General features: G+C 27.3%; 2 protein-coding genes across 6 annotated transcripts in view; one reads left to right on the forward strand and one right to left on the reverse strand.

Annotated features, from left to right (window-relative positions):
* The first annotated feature begins 266 nt into the window (after positions 1-266).
* On the forward strand, positions 267-740 carry LOC142321307 (cold shock domain-containing protein CG9705-like). The gene has a single exon (XM_075359302.1). It carries the CDS (start codon positions 267-269, stop codon positions 738-740), a length of 474 nt encoding a protein of 157 aa, XP_075215417.1.
* Positions 741-16,266: 15,526 nt separating this feature from the next.
* Sesn (Sestrin) overlaps positions 16,267-20,440 on the reverse strand; it is an 83,487-nt gene continuing 79,313 nt past the window's right edge. For 3 of the 5 annotated variants that reach the window (XM_075361491.1, XM_075361492.1, XM_075361493.1), the window contains exon 7: positions 16,268-18,144. In XM_075361491.1, coding sequence (XP_075217606.1) covers positions 18,058-18,144 — 87 coding nt within the window. In that variant the 3' untranslated portion in view covers positions 16,268-18,057. Of the gene's footprint in view, positions 18,145-20,440 lie in introns of all 5 variants that reach the window. The other 2 variants (XM_075361490.1, XM_075361489.1) reach the window with 2 other exon arrangements.

Genomic DNA, 20,440 nt, shown 5'->3' on the forward strand with positions numbered 1-20,440 from the left:
TTAGAAAACTAGAAATGCACAGAAAGTTTCCTAAAAATATTTTCTGGAATATAATTTAAGTCACCTCTTCAGGGTATTGGAGATGTGGCACCGCTAATAATAATAGCACTCTTCTTAAAAGTGGTAAGGAAACCAATCTGTACTTTGTCAAAAAGTTGTGTCTGTTAAAAATTAGAATGTTGTTTTATAACATATTATAAATTGTGAACAAAGGTAAGGATCATTATAAGATTTTATGTTACAGTGTTACATCGCTATATATTATAATGGATTCTGTTCCTGTTTCCTGTAATTTAAATAAAAAGGATTCATTTGCATGTCTTTTATGTGAAGATAATTTAAACTTAAATATTCCTACCACAATAACAACAGCAAGAAATAGAGCCAGTTGTATAACAGAAGCAGCTGCTCTAAATCCACTTCAAAAAGGCAAAGTAAAATATTTCTTCAGATCAAAAGGTCATGGTTTTATAACTCCAGAAATTGGTCAAGAGGAAATATTTGTACATGTTTCAGACATCGAAGGTGAATATATCCCAATACCGGGTGATGAAGTTGAGTATAGGTTGTGCCCAATTCCGCCAAAACTAGAAAAAAATCAAGCAGTACAAGTTCAAATTCTTAATTGTACACCAGAAAATCATTTAACATGGGATTCACCACTTGAAGACTTTTCTAATTTGGCCAGTGAACATCGGCAAAGCCGTGGACATAGTAGAGAAATGTGTTTCCCACGATGATAAGTTATATTTTGTATGTAAAAGTTTATATGTATGTTGTATAAAAAAAAATAAATAATAAACAAATAATTTTTTTAAAATTAAATCTCCAGACAGCTGGAAGTTGCTAGTGTTTTATTTGATACGATATTCCTAATTTTTAGGGATTTGTGCCTCATCCTTCATAAAAGCAGGCTGATCTTTTTTCTTTATAAAACATTCTGAATATTTGTACAAAAAAAAACAAAAGTTGTAGTAAAAAATAAAAATAAAGTTTGAATAGAATTTTTATTGTTGTCCTTGTTTTTCTACCTTCTTAGATTATGCAATAATCTAAATCTTATGTTCCAGCACTAATTTCTTCTTTGGTCTTCCAATATCTCTTTTCCCCTGGGTTTTTTTTTCTGGCTAGAATTGGTAAACGTTATGCTATTCCATTAAGATGTTCACTTGCCACAATTCTTTAATTCTTTTGGCGAGAGGAAATATCTATCTGCAACTCTAACCCAAATGTTCTCATTTCTTAATCGATCTTTACCGATCGAAGGAATTTCATTTCTGCTCTCTTTGTTACTCATTCATCTTTCTTTCTATTCATCCAAGCCTCACTGCCAAACACAGAAATAGAAAAAGCCTGTTTTATAAAATCTCAATCTAGTGTCTTCTCTAGTCCTGAATCTCAGCATCCTATAAATCATTCTGCAAATTAAATTAAATTTTCCGATTTTATTTTCAAAATCAATATAATCTTCTAGGAAGCATCACAACCCAAGTAATTAAAATGACTAATTTTTCAAGTAACATTTTTTATTTTCAAAATCAATATAATCTTCTAGGAAACATCACAACCCAAGTAATTAAAATGACTAATTTTTCAAGTAACTTATTTTTTATTATAATTTCAGTCCTTATTGAGTATTTCCCTTTAAAAGCCATGACTTTACTTTTAGCAACAGTCGTTCTTATTCTTGTAAAGACAAATTACAGAAACAATCTTTATTAGTGATTCTTACTCTATGGATTCTGGTGGGAGGTAAGTACTTTATGTTAATAAATCTTTATTAGGGAATGAACTGGCCAGATATCATGTTTGTCCATTTAGTCAAATTTGCGGCATTTACTTGAATGGCAAACTTGAGTTCTATGTGGCAAAAATTGACAGGCTTGTGTTTAAAACAATATACACCCATTAAATCATAAGTACAGCTTTCTAACAATTGTTAGTGTTACCAACAGTTGTTGATAAGTGAAACTTTATTTATACAACTGTATTAATATCAACGGTGCCAAATGCTTAGAAAATTATACCTGAGATAATGTACCTGCAATGGAGATATCTTCTCAAACATTACTCAGGTAATGATTTACATTTACTTCATCAGTAAGAGCTGTCCACTTTGCTTAAAAATTACACTCTGTAGTAACCGATTCTGTAGCTTCCATTAAAACCACTCTATTGCTGTATTTCTTATAATACAGTAAGTGAAGAACAGCTATGACATTATGGCATTTTCTACAACATTATGTGGAATCAGAATATACTTATTAGGTAATTTTTTTTTAAATAGTGGTATAATATGCAACTAAAGCTATATTCTCGGTCCCAGTAGAACCTGCAATTTTTATTATTCTCATTTTGTAGATAATCCGTGCAAGGACTGTAATAATATATTTTATCTTAACTATAATGAATTATGTTCTATAATAAAACATCTTGGAAATTTTACACGTATAAATAATACTCACATGTATGCCAAATATGTTACATACATGAGTACATAGCTGTGCTACACACCCATCATTATAGACACTGCACAAAACAAAGAACAAAATAAAATAAAAAGTAGTGACAGAAAATGCAGAATGATTACAGAAATCAAGCAAGAATTACACAAAAAATTATATAGTAGTATGTCGCTTTTAGTATCAGAAACAAGATAAAGATCATAATGACAAAGAAAACTCACTGAAAGTCACAGCAACCCACAAATTTACAAATTAAATTATGGTCAACTATTCAACTAGATAGACCATGAAAAACACACATTAGCAAATTACAAATTGTTTTGATTTTTTTTGATAATTATTATTTCCAAATATGTTTTAATTATTGGAATTGTTTGAGATCTGCAATTTTAATATTTTATTAAAAATCATTTGATTCACAGATCACATTTATTACTATAGGGAAATATAAAGATGATTGTACATATTTATTACAATACAATAGTAGTAAATATAAAAAGGAGTTTCAAGTTTTTAATTTTTGACAAGACTTTATAATATAAAGTACACGGATATTTTTTCTGATGTTTTACTTTTAATGGATTTAATCAAAATGTAGCACACAGGTAAATGTGATGTTTGGACACTTCAATGCAATTTTGTCAATTATTAGTAGATACGACTCGATAAATAAATTGATATTTCCTAAAATAACTATTTACTTAAAAAAAATATTTATTGTTATTTAATGAAATTGGAGGATGGGTAGGGAATTAGAAAATATTTAAATTTCAAGTATAAAATCTTTGTATGGTGTTTAAAACTCAAATATAAACTAATTGCAATCAAAATATTTTTACCTACAATAATTTGATATAAATAAATATTTCTCTGACTACAAGAAAATACAAATTTATTCTCTTGCATGTGACTGTAATAAAATTGTTATAGAAAAAAAATCAGAATTTCAATTTTTAACCAAACTGGGTGAAGTATTATATATTTTTCAAATTTTACTACATCTTTTTTTTATGGTATTTTAATGGATTTAACAATTTTTGACAAGACTTTATAAACATACACAGATATTTTTTCTGATGTTTTACTTTTAATGGATTTAACCAAAATGTAGCAGATAGGTAAAGATGATGATGGACATTTCAAAAAATCCTCAATTATTAGTATTCAATGGAGCTGAAAGGACTGAAATTATAGCTGAATATTCTGAGGTAATATTCCACATAATTTCATTTCCTTTTATTAAATCAATATATATTTGTTTCCTATTCTGGAGATAAAAATAATCTCTCTGCCAAATATCCAGGTAGAAAATATTTAAGAAGAAATCTCAGAAAATATAAGAACCATGAAATTTTTGAGCTGGAGCAAGTATTGTTAGAAGTCTAAAAAAAGTTAGGTTAGAAATAATTTAAAACAAGAAGCAGGTAAATTAGACTGGTACAGCAGGAAGGTTTGATGATGCAATTGGGACCCTCAAAGTATAGGGGGTGGGCATACTGGTTGGGGGATATGTGTGGGGTGCATACCTGGACCCAAGTAGGGTTAGGAACAAGAAAGGTAGCCCTCCTGGGGAGGGGTTTCTCGCAACCTGGAAGAGGAGGTTGGGATACTCCTATAATCCAGAGGAGACCCTGATGGGGGGGTCTAGATATGGACCTTTGACAGGTTGGGTTGTTAGTCACCGCCATGTCACTTAGGGCCAACTGAGGCAATGTCTTTTCAGGCAGTTACCAGTTGCTCCTACAGTGATTAAAAAAGGTTAAAAAAAAGCAAAGGTACAGCAGGAGGTAAAGTGGAAAAATTAACAATATTTTTGATAAGCAAGTATGTTCAGCAAGTATTTTTGTTTAGTAAGTAACAAAATAAAAGAATGGTAAAGCACGTAAAAATGATAATGAATATGAATTTAAAAAAAGAGTATATTATTGCTAGCAATGAATTGAATGAATTATTTTAGGAACAATAGATTAAAAGTAGTTTTAGTCGCAGGAGTTATAGTCTTACTCCTATAACAGCACAGTTTTATAACCCAATCCTATCAGCAAAGAATAAAGAAATGAAATTAATGATATCAAACATTTAGGAAAAGGAGACAAGAATTTCACAGTAATGAAAGATCAAAATCTCATTTCAGGGTGACAGGAAGGGAAAGTAATGAATATGCTAATATTTATAAATTACTAAATTCAAAAAAGAATTTACATCAAGCGGTTATTGAAATAAATTTGAAAACAATGTAACACTAAAAAAAACAGTAATAAAAATTTATAATTTTTGTGTTCTTTTATTTTGGATTGAATAAAGAAACTACTGACAACATATGAAATTAATGAACAAGAACTATAATGAAACAAACCTACTTCAGAATAATAAAGGAAAAGAAAAATAATGTGAAAAAGTAAAGAAAGTATAGATAAAATTGCATATTTTACAGCATATTTTACTTTATATACAGCATCAAGGTAAAAAAAAAATCACGTTACAGTGGTTAAATCTAATAATGACCCCTGTTCTTGTAAACTGCAAAGGTAAAACTAATACTGCTGAAATAGTGGGCATTTATAAATTTATTTGTAAAAACTATTCAAATTTTTGCATATATAGGACAAACCAAAAGAATGATTAATACATTAATAAATATAAAACAGCTGTAGTAGAACAATACCTCTAAATTCTGAACTACTTCTGATTTTGGTTGCAAAATTAGCTCATTAGAATAAGAGTTTTAAAAAATGTATTAATAAATGAGAATTAAATAGCAGGGGAACTTACTTCATCATTAATGACGTAGGTATTAGTATCTAAGCCTTTTAGAATTTTAAATTTATTAAAAATCTTTTAGTAAAAGTTTTTTATAATTTAATAACAGACCCTTCAATTATTCACCGTCTTATATCCATGGAAAGGGGAATATTTGGGAAGGAATATTTTAAAGTTACTGGTAACTTTAAGAGAGGGTAAGACTGTAAGAGAGGGTATATCTACCCTCTCTGAGATAAATTTTTATTTTGTCCACTCTATAGGGGTATGAATTACGTTGTGATGGAGAATCTATGTGGGTTTTATAGTGGTCGAGAAGTTTTTAGCTAAATTTACACTTTGTATTGTATTCCCTAAAATAATAATAGCCATTTGTATGTTGTTGTTTTGTATTAAAAGCACTTTCAGTATAGCAAATTTTACAAAATTTCACAAATAGTGCTTATTAGTCAATATTTATTATTATTTCTTAATTATCTTTATACATCTTTAACTTAATACCTCCTGATGATGAACTGTTTTAACAATTAAAATGCCATGTAGTATTAGATTTGACAGATTACTTTTGTAAACAGTTTTTGAGTTATCCTCTTGTTTTTCAAATTATTTAAAAATTAATAGAATAAATACCCTCAATTTAAAAAAAAAAGAAGTAATTGTTATAATGCAATAAAACAAAGGGGAAGATAAATAAGAGAACTAACTATTGCACCTATCATTTTAATGTAATATGTGTAGAAAATACTCACTATTATGGTTAGATACTAAACATATTCATCAAGAAAATGGGGACAAGGAAGGCCATACTAGTCCCAGACTAATTCTAGAAGGCAGGCTTATAATAAAAATAAAGCCACCATCATATTTGTAAATTTGGAATATCTAAAATTGCAGAATGAAACAAAATGTTAACATTTTTTTTACAAAAATTTAACTTTAAGAGAAAGAAGTTTTCAAAACCAATGCAAGAATCAGGTGGCAGTGATACAAACAGATAACAAAAACTATGACATGATCTGATTCAAATTTTAATTTTTTAATTTTAAGTTTTTAAGATTTATAAAATTAAATCTAAAGAAAGGGGAAATACTAAATTACATGGATTCAGAGAAAAGATGGATTTATTTTACACGGAAATTAAAAGGTTTAAGGTTAATCCATTTTTTGATGTTAGGTTTTAAAATCATCTCTGTAAAACAGAATCTCACACCACCACACACTAGACTTTCATTAAATAAAAATCACATAAAACTTAAAAATTTAGTTACACAACAATACACAATTTCACAAACTTGCTGAATTGAAAATTAGCAATAATCTCAAAAAAGGGTGTCACACATTATCTAGTAAATATAAAAATTTAGAAATAAAATGCTACAATAACAACACATAATCACCCACTATGTTATGAAATCACATAATGTTAGAAGAATAACATAAATGAACTAAAATTAAATCCTTTATCGTATTTAAAAAAAAAAGTAAAACTTAACTAACATAACCTATAATAAACAGAAAATTTTTCTCAACAAATAAGTACATCCCCTAACACCTATATTAAAATTACAACTAAAATTTATAAACTAGAACTCACACTGCAGACCTCACTCTCAAACTGCTTAGACACTTGACAAGCAAACTATTGTCGCGCATAACATGTAAGAACATCTGATATATAAAGAACACAACAAACGACTTATAATAACAAAACATTTGGTAGAAAATTTGACCCTAGAAGAAAAAGGGTTGAAAGATTAAGTGGAAAACTTTGATCATAAGTGGCTTTTGAAAAAAAGAGAGTGAATAGTGGAATTGAATATTAAAGAAGGGAAAACATTTGGTATTCAATTACTTTTCCATCCCAAGATCCTGTGTACTGGATTTCACCTAAATTAAGGTTACTGACTAAAACACCAGTAAAAATTACCAGTCTACATCAAAATAAAACTACATTTATACAATTTTGCCAAAAGTGAAAAATTTAACTAATATATATATATAATATTTATTAATATAGTTTAAATGTTAAGAAATATGCACAATTATCCTAACTTTTTATTCAGTAATAAATGTAATATGTATGTAAAAATGATTTTTTGTAAAAAAATTAAAACAGCAGTTTGCAGTTACATAAATCCAATACTGAGAAAATATTTTGCATATAACTATTATTGAAAAAGTCAATTTGTGATTTGCAAATATTGATTCTTTTTCTCTGTATAGCTAGAATTTATAGATCAATGTTGATCTCATTTGCCTAGTGTAACAGTTGTTAGAATTTAATTTGTATGCTCTTGCATTGTATTTTTAGTAACTTTCCTCAGTTAGTCATTAAGATCTTTAATATTTTGTCTGTGATTCTAAAAGCAATACTACAAAAATAAAATACTCTACAGTAATCATGCCAACTAATATTTCTTGTTCACATGTTATATTATTATATTTACATGGTGCTGTTTCCCTTCTTTTTAATAGACATCAAAAAATGATAAAACTTAATAAGTTATCATATACTTATTAAAGTTTATGTTTGTTTATTTAGCTAAATATACACCGATCAGTACCAATTTCATATATACTACAAAATTTCATTCTACACTCCTTCAAAACAAAAATGATTTAATAAAGCAAGAAGTTTTAAATGAAACATTTAAGAAAATGTAAACATGGTAAACTACATCAATGTAATAAATACAATGTAGTGATTCATATCTAAGTTACAATATATAAGATAATGAGTTTATTGATAAGTGTGTGAAAGAAAGTGAATATAATATCTAATTAAATACCCACTATTTATATATAATGAATCTATAATGAAAATAGTGAAAAAAAATTTACTACTGAAATTACAAAAATTAATACTGTCAATAATTCACCGACAAGGTCATAACTAGTGATCAAATATATTGTAGCTATAAAGGAGTTACTGGAATCAAAAAAATGGCAAATCCATTTTAAGTTTGTATAATGTTCCATTTTCATTTTAGAAAATCAACTTTGGAATAAAACAGCTGCAAAAACAAATGATAATCATTCACTTAAAATAGTTAGTAAAACAATGTTTTATTTTACTCCCTCATTGGCTTATTCGACTTTAGTGTAGCTACTAATTTCCCCAATATTTTTTTTTGCTTTATTTAACTATAGTTTTTAGAAACAAGAATAACTCAACTAATCTTTGACATGTTCTACTGTCATGTGAAAGCTTATGAAATACGGCACTGACTGAATGCTTGCTCAGCAGTTTGTTTACATTTTTACTTGTATAGAATAATTTTTCTTTTCATTTTTAACATAAAGAAACTGTGTGTTCTTGTTTTAAATGTGATAAATAAAATTAATTCTATGTATTTAAAAGCAGGAAATAGACTTCTTGTTTTTGTTTGCATGCTAAATGGTTTTCCCAAGAATTTTTTTGTCTCCTTTTTAATAAAGAGCTGTTTATGTTGAAATGTTTGCACTGTACAAGAAAGTTTAAAAAAAACTGAAAATACAGTTGTAGGACTTTCCTGTCATGTGGCTTTTTTCTGATGTGCGGGTTGCATACACAACTTAATTAAAAATATTTATAATTTTATTTAAATATATTTTTTGCACAGCTTTATGTCAGTGATACACTCACTAATGCTCATTGTGGTGACAGGGGGTAATATTGACACAGTATACCCACTAAGCCACTAGTTTATAGCATTTTTTGGGGTGGGGGTACAATTTTGAAACTTTTTTTTGCAAATATTATTTTTTAATTAACAAATGTGTTTAAGAAAACTAAGACCTTAATACAGAAAAATCTTGAGATACTGAGGATGATCTTGCTTTACAGCCTCACCCTCTTGACCTTTTAAGTTGAAAATTTAATGGCACCATGCCCCATATACAGAAGTAATCCGACCAAGTTTGGTCAAAATTGGTCTAGTAGTTCTAGAAATATAAGGTGTAAGACTCCCGAACACGCGTGTGCACGCATATATGACTGCTGAGCATTCAGTCAGTGTCATATTTTATAAGCTTTCATATGGCTCAAAATAAGCTTTTCTGAGTCTCATGAAATATGGCCCAAAGAAGCCATATTTCATAAGCTTTAATATACAAAATTATGAAAGCTTATATATGGCAGTACATGTCAAATATTCTTCTTTCTAAAAACTATAGTTAAAGCAAAAAAACAATGGGGAAATTAGTAGCTAAGACAAAGTCGAATAAACCATTGAGAGAGTTAAAAATAAAATGTTTTATTAACTATTTTAAGTGAATGATTATCATTCGTTTTTGCAGCTGTTTTATTCCAAAGTTGATTTTCTAAAATGAAAACATGCGAATCGAATAGAAAATTTCCATCTGGATTTTTTGGTTCCTTAGGTATCAAAACGTCAAAATCCGGCGAAAACCACACACACCCAAACTGGACTGATTGCAATACTTTCCGTTCTTCAGCTATAACACTAAAAGTAAAAAGATAAATAAAAAACAATTAACATTTCATAAAGGTTCAATGAAATTGCATGTTTGTTGATCAATGTAAAGAAAATTTTAGAGGAAATCTCTCATTAAAGATTGTTGTTAAATTTCATTAATTCACTATGTGGGAAAATAAACAATCTGAACAAAAATAATAAAATAGTATACAAAAATAAATTATTTTTTCCAATAATGCAATCAGTATTGGCAGAACCAAAAATTAACAATGAAAGGATTTAAAAACATTTTCATTCATTTTTTAAATTTTGATTTTATTTTTTTGTTTAACCTCCAGGTTCACCATTAGGCACACTTCAGAGGATGAGATGAATGATTTGTAACGTGTGTGAAAATGCCATGCCTGACCTGGATTCGAACCCGGCACCTCTGGATGAGATGCTACCACTCGCACGACAGAGGCCGGCTTAAATTTTTTGACTTGTCGTTTACTAAAAGTGTCAAAATTTTAGAAGTTTTTTAGTACAAGCTACCTAAAATGTCTACATTTCCTGCACTTTAATAAAATACAGCAACTTATAAAAACATCATATACTTTTTAAAAAATCCATTTAAATACTTTACTACATTCATCTGAAGTAACAATTTTTCTGTATGGCTGATATCTGGAGTATAATCGGCAATAATTGTAAAATACTTAGCTTTCTGAATACGTAAAATAATTTCAGAGTCAACCTCTTAAGCCATCAATTCAATAAATTTGATGGCTACATTTTTTCCACAGCAATAAACTTCAATTTCCTCTCTTAAGATACATTCAGATGTTCCATCATAACCAGATAAAATTTTGTAAATTATTCAATAAGTCCTATATACTTTCCATTGTTCAGTGTGAAAAGTTTATCTGAAGATCCACAAAACACCATGTTATTTTTTGTCATATATAAAATTACACTGATAGACAAAAAAACGTTTTTTTTTTTGTTTCTCTAAGTGTGATACCATTTCTTGAATTGCTTTTTTGCACACATTACAGATCTGTAAATACAATTTTTCTATCACCCTTAGTTTTAAATAAATTATGCTTAAAAAAAAATTATGGGAAAATATAGTTAAAATCTGTAAAATGTATAATTTTGCATGGCCATACCCCTGTATTAGAATGATTTCGCTGATGCTTTTCTTTTATAATTAGCCTCAGGCACATCCCGAATTAATGTCCAACATTAATCGGCTAGCATGTTAGTATTCCATTTCCCTTTATAGCGGCTTTCCATCATCGAAATGTCTTGGTGGAAACATTCACAGTGTTCATCACTTATGTCTCCGAGGTTGTCTGGGATAAAATCCAAATGTGAGTGGAGGAAATGTATTTTCCTCACATATATTACATCCCATAGCTCTGTATGAGTAAGAAGTTGATTAACAATAATGTGGTAATTGCTGGATTTTTGTTTGCCGAGAAAATTTTTGTGAATGTCCTAAATAAAACCCAAGCTGCACTTTCTACATTATTTATCACTGAGTTAAATACATCATCTTTGACCAAACTCTCTTATTTGAGAACCAAATATTCCTTCTTTAATTTTTCCTTCATTTACATTCGGAAATTTCTGCCTGATGTACAAAAATTTAGGACTGTCCTTCTACATTGCTATTAAAAATTTTTCATTGGCCCTAGCTTTATATATAGGGGGCAAAATATTTTTTTGGGTTCAACTAAGGGCTCATGAATAATATTTTTTCCATTTGGAGTTAAGTTGTTTCGTTTCTTCCATTCCTTTGGTAACATAATGTTTAACCCTAGCTCGGCTATCCCATTCGCAAAGAAAATGCATGTACTTAGTATAAACTGCGTGTCTAACAAAATAGCTATAACTTTCAGATCACCACATATGTTCCAGCTATGTTTTTTATAATTTATTTTTTCAAGAATGTCTTTAATCATATCGTATGTCTCTTTCAAATTAATACCATAAGCAATTGGTATCAAAGGATATTTGTTACCGTTGTGTAGTAGAACTACACTTCGACAAATCTATGAAAAGGCACCTGTCCTCAAGTTTATGAACTTGTCCTAAGAGCAACATAAGCTCATCAATAAATGTGCAATAAACCAAATTATTTTCGTCAATAAAGTTCTGAGAAAGTTCTTTTTGTCGGCTTCGAAAGCTCAAAATTTTTGTATTTTTTTTAAGTAAATCCCAACCTTGCAGTCTTGATCCTAACAGTTCAGCTTGATTTTTTTGATAAATTTAAATTCCTAACCAAGTCATTTAATTCACCTTGTGATATAAGATGTGGCTTATTGGAACATAATTCAAAATCAAAATCATTGTTGTCTTCTTCAGTACTGCCTGATTCTTCATCACTGCTTTCAAAACATACATTCACAGGTGGCTCATGAACTGGAATCATTTCACTGTGAGGAACAGGCCTGATTGCAGATGCAGTGAAGGATGATATTTTATGCATTTAGATTTTTTAGAAATTCCAGACACCCTTGTTAAACAAAAGTAACAATCAGTTAAATGATCCTTTGGTTCACACCAAACCATAGGTACATCAAATGGCAAAGCCTCCATGTACCTTTCAGCCATCCTCTTAAATATACAAAACAATTAGTGCATACTATATGAGGAGCTCACGTCTTGTCCATATCACCAATTTTATACTGAAAATACAAATGATATGCTTTTTTAATTAAAGATGTAATGTTTTTTCTATTTGATTTTACGGTAAACTCACCACATACATAACAAAAGGCATCCACATCATTCACACAATTTCAAGGCATTATGACACTGTACTGTTAACAAACTTAAGACAGCAATAAGAGTAAACAAAATTAATTCATTCCTAAATCCATTGCTTAATACAAACAACACATCTGTTTTCAGCTACATGTTCTGACCTGCATGTCCATGAAGGCTAACTCTTCATTATTAGATATGATGTCATAACATCTGACTATGATATGATTTAATTCTTTGTCTAGTATTGTTTATTTATAGTTTACAAATTATATTAACAAAGTTAAACAATAAAAAATGCTAACAAAATACAATATAGGAGCTTAAAATGCTAACTAAACCTTGAAAAATGAAAAAATCATTTAATTAAAATTAAAAAATTGTTTGTTACAATCATAAACATTAAATTGCATTGTCTCAAAGAAGTTATCTCAACTTAAAATAACCTTCTTGAGATTAAAATTTTTAACCTTTTAACTAACTGGAAAAATTGCTTGCAAACGTAGTGAAAATACTTTAGATTTTATTCTAAAGAAAAGAGTTTTTAAGGCCATGAAGGTAAATAATTTTTAATTATAAACATCAAAAAAATAAAAGGTAACATTTATGAATAACTGTAAATATAAACATAACTTTTGCACAAAAAAGAAAAAAACACAATATTAATTAACTTTGCAATTACTTGCCTCAGACTTAATGCTGTAATTTATTCAATATTTAATAAAATAGTAGTTTACTTATTAATAACAATACCATTAAAATAAGACAAAATAATACTTTTAAGTTGCAAAAGCATTAAACTCATCCAGGTCTGCTAATAAACTGACAAATGCAATAAGTGGTTGTTGCGTTCACACTTGATTACAAGTCCAAACACACAACTCCAGTGGCCTGGAAAAACTAAGTAAATAGCCCATCTACGGTTTAAGAAATCAGTACTTTGTGGGTTTAATGTCCCATTTCTAGCGAAAAGAGCTTAGAGTATGAGGGTTTAGATGCTCATTTGCTGTATAAAGAACCCAGGTAATGTAAATTTAGAATCCTGTGTATGGTGAGTAAAAATAAAAAAAAACGATTTTGGGGACCCTAAAAGCGACCCCCAAGACATTGCATCCCTGGGTGACTGACCTATCGCCCTACCCTAAAGCCAGCATGGCACAAAGAACAAAACCTAACTGAAAATCCCAGTAAGAAATTCTCTGATAAAATTATACAAAAAGTGCTAAGGCTGAAATTTTTGTAAGTTACTAATTTATCACTACTAAACAAATAAAAATGTAACTCAAAATCAAGTGAAAAGTCAACTAACTACAAATAACACCAGCAAACTTACAGTGTTTTGTGTAACTGTTATTCATGCATACATTCCATCCATCATCATACAAGCTAAGATAACTCCCAATATAATAGTAAAAATGGAAAAGGTTAAAAATTATAAAAAAAAGTATGGCTGATTATTTATATTTTATTTATTATTACAATAGTTTTTTATGAAAAAAATCACAGAAATATTTATTTAGAAAACAGACTACAGTACTTTGTTCTTAAAATTAGAAAGTTTTATCCATATGGTTTAAATAAAAATTAATTAATTATTAAACCATAATAATAAAATAAAACTGCCAGAACTGAATAGAAAATTTTTATTTCTAACAAATCATTTCTTTCCCATAAAAGTTTTCAAGAAAGATGAGTGATAAATTACATATACAGAATATTAAAGATAACAAACTGAATATTGCAATAAATATACTACAGTATCTATGTAAAATAATACTTCACAACAAAACTTTTATTTATTTTTATTAATGAGATATGGAATTAAATTGGTGTGTTTTCTGTTTAATGCGTAAAAATAAAAATAAGGCTTATTCACAGACACATTTAGAGAATAAAAAATTATAATGATAAAAGAAAAATTAAAAAAATAATGATATAGATGTTTTTTAATCTACTCAATATACTTCTCTCTCGGTCTGTGTGTGTGTGTATGTGTCAAATAGCTTTCAAATTGTACAGATTTTTAAATTCTAGAATAGAATGAGTTGTAGAAGAAAAAATATATAAATAAAAATATCGTAACACAGAATTTGATATAAAAAATATAATATTATATAAATAAAATACAATAAGATTTTCTATAAAAAAGTAGTTTTTTAAAGTTTTAAGGGCTTGTGCACTTATGAATTAAAAACTGTGAAAAAATATGAAAATTATAATAGTACCAAAAATTAATGTACATATTCAAAAATTCCCACATATTGCTGCCCCATTAAGTGCTGATCCACCACAGACAGTGCTTTTACATTAAGTTTATGATTACCATTTTATGTAACTACTGAATTTAATTATGAAAAAGATGTATATGATGCTACAATTTAGTCACTTCTCTTTCAGTTTTCTGTAACATCAAGAAAGAAGGGTTAGAAAAATTGGAATCAATCATTCAAAAAATAGTTGCATTCACATGGCAAGGAAAAGTAATTCAAGCTCAAGAAATTGTGAAGCAATGTCTTTTTGTAAGAATCTACTGATTTTTAAGTAGAAGATGAAGGCCTCTGAAGAAAGAGTTGATAACTGAATTAATAACAGAATTAAAATTACTTTTCAGATTATAGATCAGTTTGTAGACAGTAATTTCAATTATATACATTATTAAAAAGTAAAACAGACAGTCCTGGAAATGTTATCTTGTTAGGAATTGCTGACAGAAAAAATAAAAGAAAAGACTGACTGGTTTAAAAAGATTATATTTTTTAAAAATTAAACGTAATACAAGAAACACAGCTCCACCATCCATCATTGTGATATAAATGTTTGTATTTCAACATACATTGTACAACAAAACATAAATAATAACTTATCAATTTTTATTTATGTTTTATGCTTACCAGAATATAAAATACTAACACACATTGTTTTCTAGAATTATACATATCTCAAGATACATGTTTTTTGTCCTTTAACTCAGTTAAATTTATTTCTATCTCATTCTATCTCAGTGCTTCCAATAAGACATGCATAATATTGTACTCAGAAAAAAACAATCACAAACCAATCCCACAGGGATATACCATTTTTGGATGGTGAAACTTATCCTGAGTGTTAAGCGGGGTGTTATTATTTCATGTTCACAATCAAAGAAAGATGAAATACTGAAAGAAACTGTGTTACTATAAAAAAAATGTACAAAAAATAAATAAAAATTTCCTATTAAAAAAAACAACAAAAAAAAACAGAATATCACACAATTCAGTTTCTTTCTTTAACATACAATATAAAATCACCCAGCTTCCAAAATTACAGTAATATTACAATATAAGTAATTATTCTCAGTAAAACTGCAGGTCATACTATAGAGGTAAAAAAAAGGTCCATTAATAATTAAATTAATTAATTATAACAGAATAATACTGAGATCCATTCTAATAATCTATTATTACTAAAAATACAGTATCTTATGGTAAATAATAATATTATTTATTATTTTATTAAAATAACACTTCGTAACTTTGGTAGGAACAATTATTAATTATAATGACAATTTTATTAAAATGCTTTTAAAAAAATATTATCACCTGCTTTATTTATTGTATTTATTTATTTTTGCTATTTAATTTTAAAACTGTATAAAAGATTTAATTAAAAATAACTTTTTTTTAAACTAATTAATTATTTTGTAAAATTTATTATTTTAATATAATTGATTTATACTGATATTTTTTAACAAAATATATAAATATATACATATGTAATAACAAAACAATATTCGAAAACAAATAATACAAAATTTAATTAAAAATTACTAAATAATATTATATAACGATGATAAAAAAAGCTAATTAAATTAACTGCAGAATGCATGAATGTAAGGGCATCCTTATAAGATTAATTTAAGTGCTGTAAACAATTTGTCAAACAATAATTTTATATTTTCTAAAAAAAAAAAGAGTAAAAATTTAATTTTTTGGATAAAAAAGAAAGCAATTTGGGATAATTTCAATTGCTTTAGAAAAATAATTTTCTTTACAAAAAGTATATATCAAACAAGATTTACTATTTTGAAGATCAATAGAATTGTAAATAAAAATAACTTCACAACAGGAAGAACAGCGGCAAATGTTTGAAAACTATGCCAGTTTATGGCTTATTAAGTTTATAAAATAAAACTTACAGTATATTTAAAAAAATTTAATATAATTGAGCTTTCTTGAATTAATGAAGCCAAATTTTCTCAGACAAGTCACAAGAAGTACAATAAAAATCAGTAAAATTACTAAATTACATATAAAATCACTGTAGCAGTGAACAAAGCCCTTTCAAGGTTTTTCTACCAGCATAAAAGATAATCTATCAACAAAATATACGTAAGTAAAATGGTTTCAATACTTCTTTAAAGCCACAGATTGAAATTTTTGAATTTCAATTCAAAAAAGGAAAGAAGGAATTTATAAACCTAAAGATATAATTTTTTAAATATTTCAATTAATTATACTTTAATTTTTAATTTTGAGTTTAATATGTAACACTAAATATTTTACAAAAAAGAAAAAATCTACAACTGAAGATGCAAGTTGCCTCGAAAGCGCTTTTGTAGAGATTGTATAAAAAAATAAGGCGAGTTTCATTTTATTTTATTCAATTCTGTACTTGGGTGTATTAATTTGAATCTATTTTATATATACAATATAAATGAATTATAATAATAGATCACAAAAAAATTGTTTTTTCAGCATTCCACAGCTAGTTAATTCACTAAATTGATTTCATATCAACAAAATCACTAAAAAAAATTATAAATCTGTAAGCTATTATTTAACAATTAAAAAAAACTGGCACTATTTGAAACAAAAAACGTATTTAAATAAAACTGACTATACACAAATAATAGAAAATGATTTATTAAAAAAACGACTAACATAAACTTGTAAAAAAAATTAACAAAGAAAATTAAAGGATGAAACAGTGTAATACAAACAATTACAACAAAAAAATCTCATCACAAATTGAATAATTATGTATGGAAAATATTTTTTATAATTCTAAAGCATGGCGACAAAAATTACAATGAGAAACGTATTGATTCAATTACAGTAACAATAAAAAACAAAAAAAAACAGAAATTACTGACCATAAAAAGGGGGAATAGTTACATAGAGAGAAAGAGAGAGATAATTATAAAGAAACAATAAAAGGGTTTCATTTTTATTATACATATTATGATATAAATTTTTATCAACACAGATAATTAAAAGCAAACAAAATTTTGTAATTTTATACATTATATAATATATTTTAAAAGATCACATTAAATCACCTCACTTAAAATATATAAATATATATTTTATTTTATTTATTTAAATAAAAAGACATGATTAATTCATACATTAATGTTAATATATATGAATTTTTCTTTTAATACAAGTGATAACTTTCGGTTAACATATTTTACTTCTCACAAAAATCTAATACATAAGATCATATTTTTATCTGTATGTATATATATATATATATATATGTATTTATTGTAATATATGATATTATTCAATGTTGATTACCATAATGTTAATAATAATTATGACAATAATTAATAATAATGATACGCAAGAATATTAAATAATAAAAGTCTTTCGATATTTATTATCACTTTGGTCTGTCTGCTATGTCATATAACGCATAATAGCACGGAGAGCATAAAGGAGTTCAGCTTGAGTTCGAGCTTCTAATATCATTAGATTCACATGTACCTACAATAAAAACAAAAAGATACGCATTAAAATTTTGTAAAATAAAGGCAAGTTTTTAAATAGCATAATATCAATTAAATAAATAGAATATTTTTGCATTATACTGATTATTGATGAAATATGACACAATTTTTACTCCAGAATCAGCTACAACTTCCAGCCAATCTCAGTGACAATGTTAGAAATTTAACTTTATTCAAGTTTTACTGTGACTTAAAATCACACTTATCTCACAGACTGTTTTACTATCGTATAGTACCTAACTTCCTTAATATTCTACCAAATTCTAAATCTTATGTTAGCTTCCAATAAAATTTTTACTTACAAAAAAAAAACTTGCGGATAGAGTGAAGTCCAGCTTGATAGTAACACAGTAACCGATGTCAGTCACTAATGTCCTATGTGTTGGAAATAGTGCGCACAGAATGTTACTAATACAGTGAGTGAACGTATTTTTGGCACTGGCTAATCCTCCACAATCAATTATGATCAGTAATTTAATTTTGTACATTAATTTTTACTTTCTTTAGAGAACCTAATTTGTTAAAATCGGTGAAGTTTACTGTTTATAGAACTACCAGTAAATTATCTTCAGCTTTATTAAATTATCTTCAATTTTAGTTTTAATTTATTTTGTTTCTATTTTCACAATTATTTTGACAAAATTACTTTATTGAAGTAAATTTTTGTTACTCCTTCTTATGAAAAATATTGCATTATAATAAGCACTGTATAAATTTAGTATGGGAAGTGTACATTTAAATCTACTTATACTGAATTTACTTATGAAGAAATACATGAATTAAAATGAAGGAACACTATGAAGATATACATGAGTTGAAGAACAATAATTATATCCAAGGAAAGGAAATAAAGTTGTACTGATAATACGAGTATTAATAATCCTTATGGTAAAAACCAAAACTATATCAGATGAGATTATAAATATTACAGATTTATTGTTAAGAGAGAAATTCAGTTTGAAAATAAACTCTCTCTTTTTCCTGTTTAGCCTCCGGTAACTACCGTTTAGATAATTCTTCAGAGGATGAATGAGGATGATATGTATGAGTGTAAATGAAATGTAGTCTTGTACATTCTCAGTTCGACCATTCCTGAGATGTGTGGTTAATTGAAACCCAACCACCAAAGATCCACGATCTAGTATTTAAATCCGTGTAAAAATAACTGGCTTTACTAGGACTTGAACGCTGTAACATGAAAATAAACTAAAATAAAGGTAACGAAAAGTGAAAAAAGGTTTTTAAGAAATTTAATAATTTAGAAGAAAACACAACAAATACCAGAAGTTACAGAATTGTAATTAGGTAATAAAATTATAGAACTTGTAAGAAATAGGAGAAATATCAAAAAAAAAGATTAAAAATTCTTGAAAATGTCTGTGTGAAGGGTAGAACTTTATAGTATCTGAATTATAGACAGGAAAAACAATAGAGGTGTTCGAAATAAGAGAATGTTTGAAAGTATTTAGAGTTGATAAAATTCAAAGCAAAGAGATCTTTATATCATTACAAGAGGATAGAAATTTGAAGCTAATCTTATAAGGAAAATCAAGGTTGCTGGGCATGCATTAAGTCCACCAGTTTTACCTAAAATGATATTAAGAGGAACGTTTAGAAGGTAAAAACTGCAGAAAAGAAAAATACTGCAGTATATAAAATTTGTTTGAATAATTTTTTAGCATTATGAAATGTTTGTTCTGTTTAAAACGGTAATGGTATTTTAATACCATTTTAATTAACGTCAAAATATCTGAAACTTATATTTGTTTTCTATTGACCTTACTAACATTAACTTTCTCAGAATTAAATTCTGTATAAATTTTCATGAAATTATTATTTTTATAGAAATTTTTATTTGTATTTGCAATATAACAGAGATAATTTACAGTAAATATTTTTAAAAAATTCTTTAACTCTAATGTCTTGGGCTTTGTAACATTTTTCAGGACAAAAAACACATACACCAATAAATTTACCTCGTAATCTGTGTCCCAACAATTTCAGTAAGTGTTCATCTTATTTTATTTTGGAGTTTTAAGCTCATAAACTAACTGTTTCTAAACAAATATTTATAGGAACTTTTTTGCTTACATTTAACATCCCAAATCAGGCTTTTAATTTTATAAAACAACTGTACATGTTTGACATATTTTATTTCATATTGCCCAAGATGAGTCCAAAACAATTTTGGTTTATCGGTTTTGAAAAAGTATATCCGTTGATTTTATCAACTCGCATGAAAACTCGCAAACTCATTTTATCAACTCGCAAAT

The sequence above is a fragment of the Lycorma delicatula genome, chromosome 3, assembly GCF_047948215.1.
Source record: "Lycorma delicatula isolate Av1 chromosome 3, ASM4794821v1, whole genome shotgun sequence".
NCBI classification, from domain to species: Eukaryota; Metazoa; Arthropoda; class Insecta; order Hemiptera; family Fulgoridae; genus Lycorma; species Lycorma delicatula.

What these genes read in the sequence shown, in the direction of transcription:
- LOC142321307 (XM_075359302.1), top strand. Translation starts at nt 267, where the DNA reads ATGGATTCTGTTCCTGTTTCCTGTAATTTAAATAAAAAGGATTCATTT.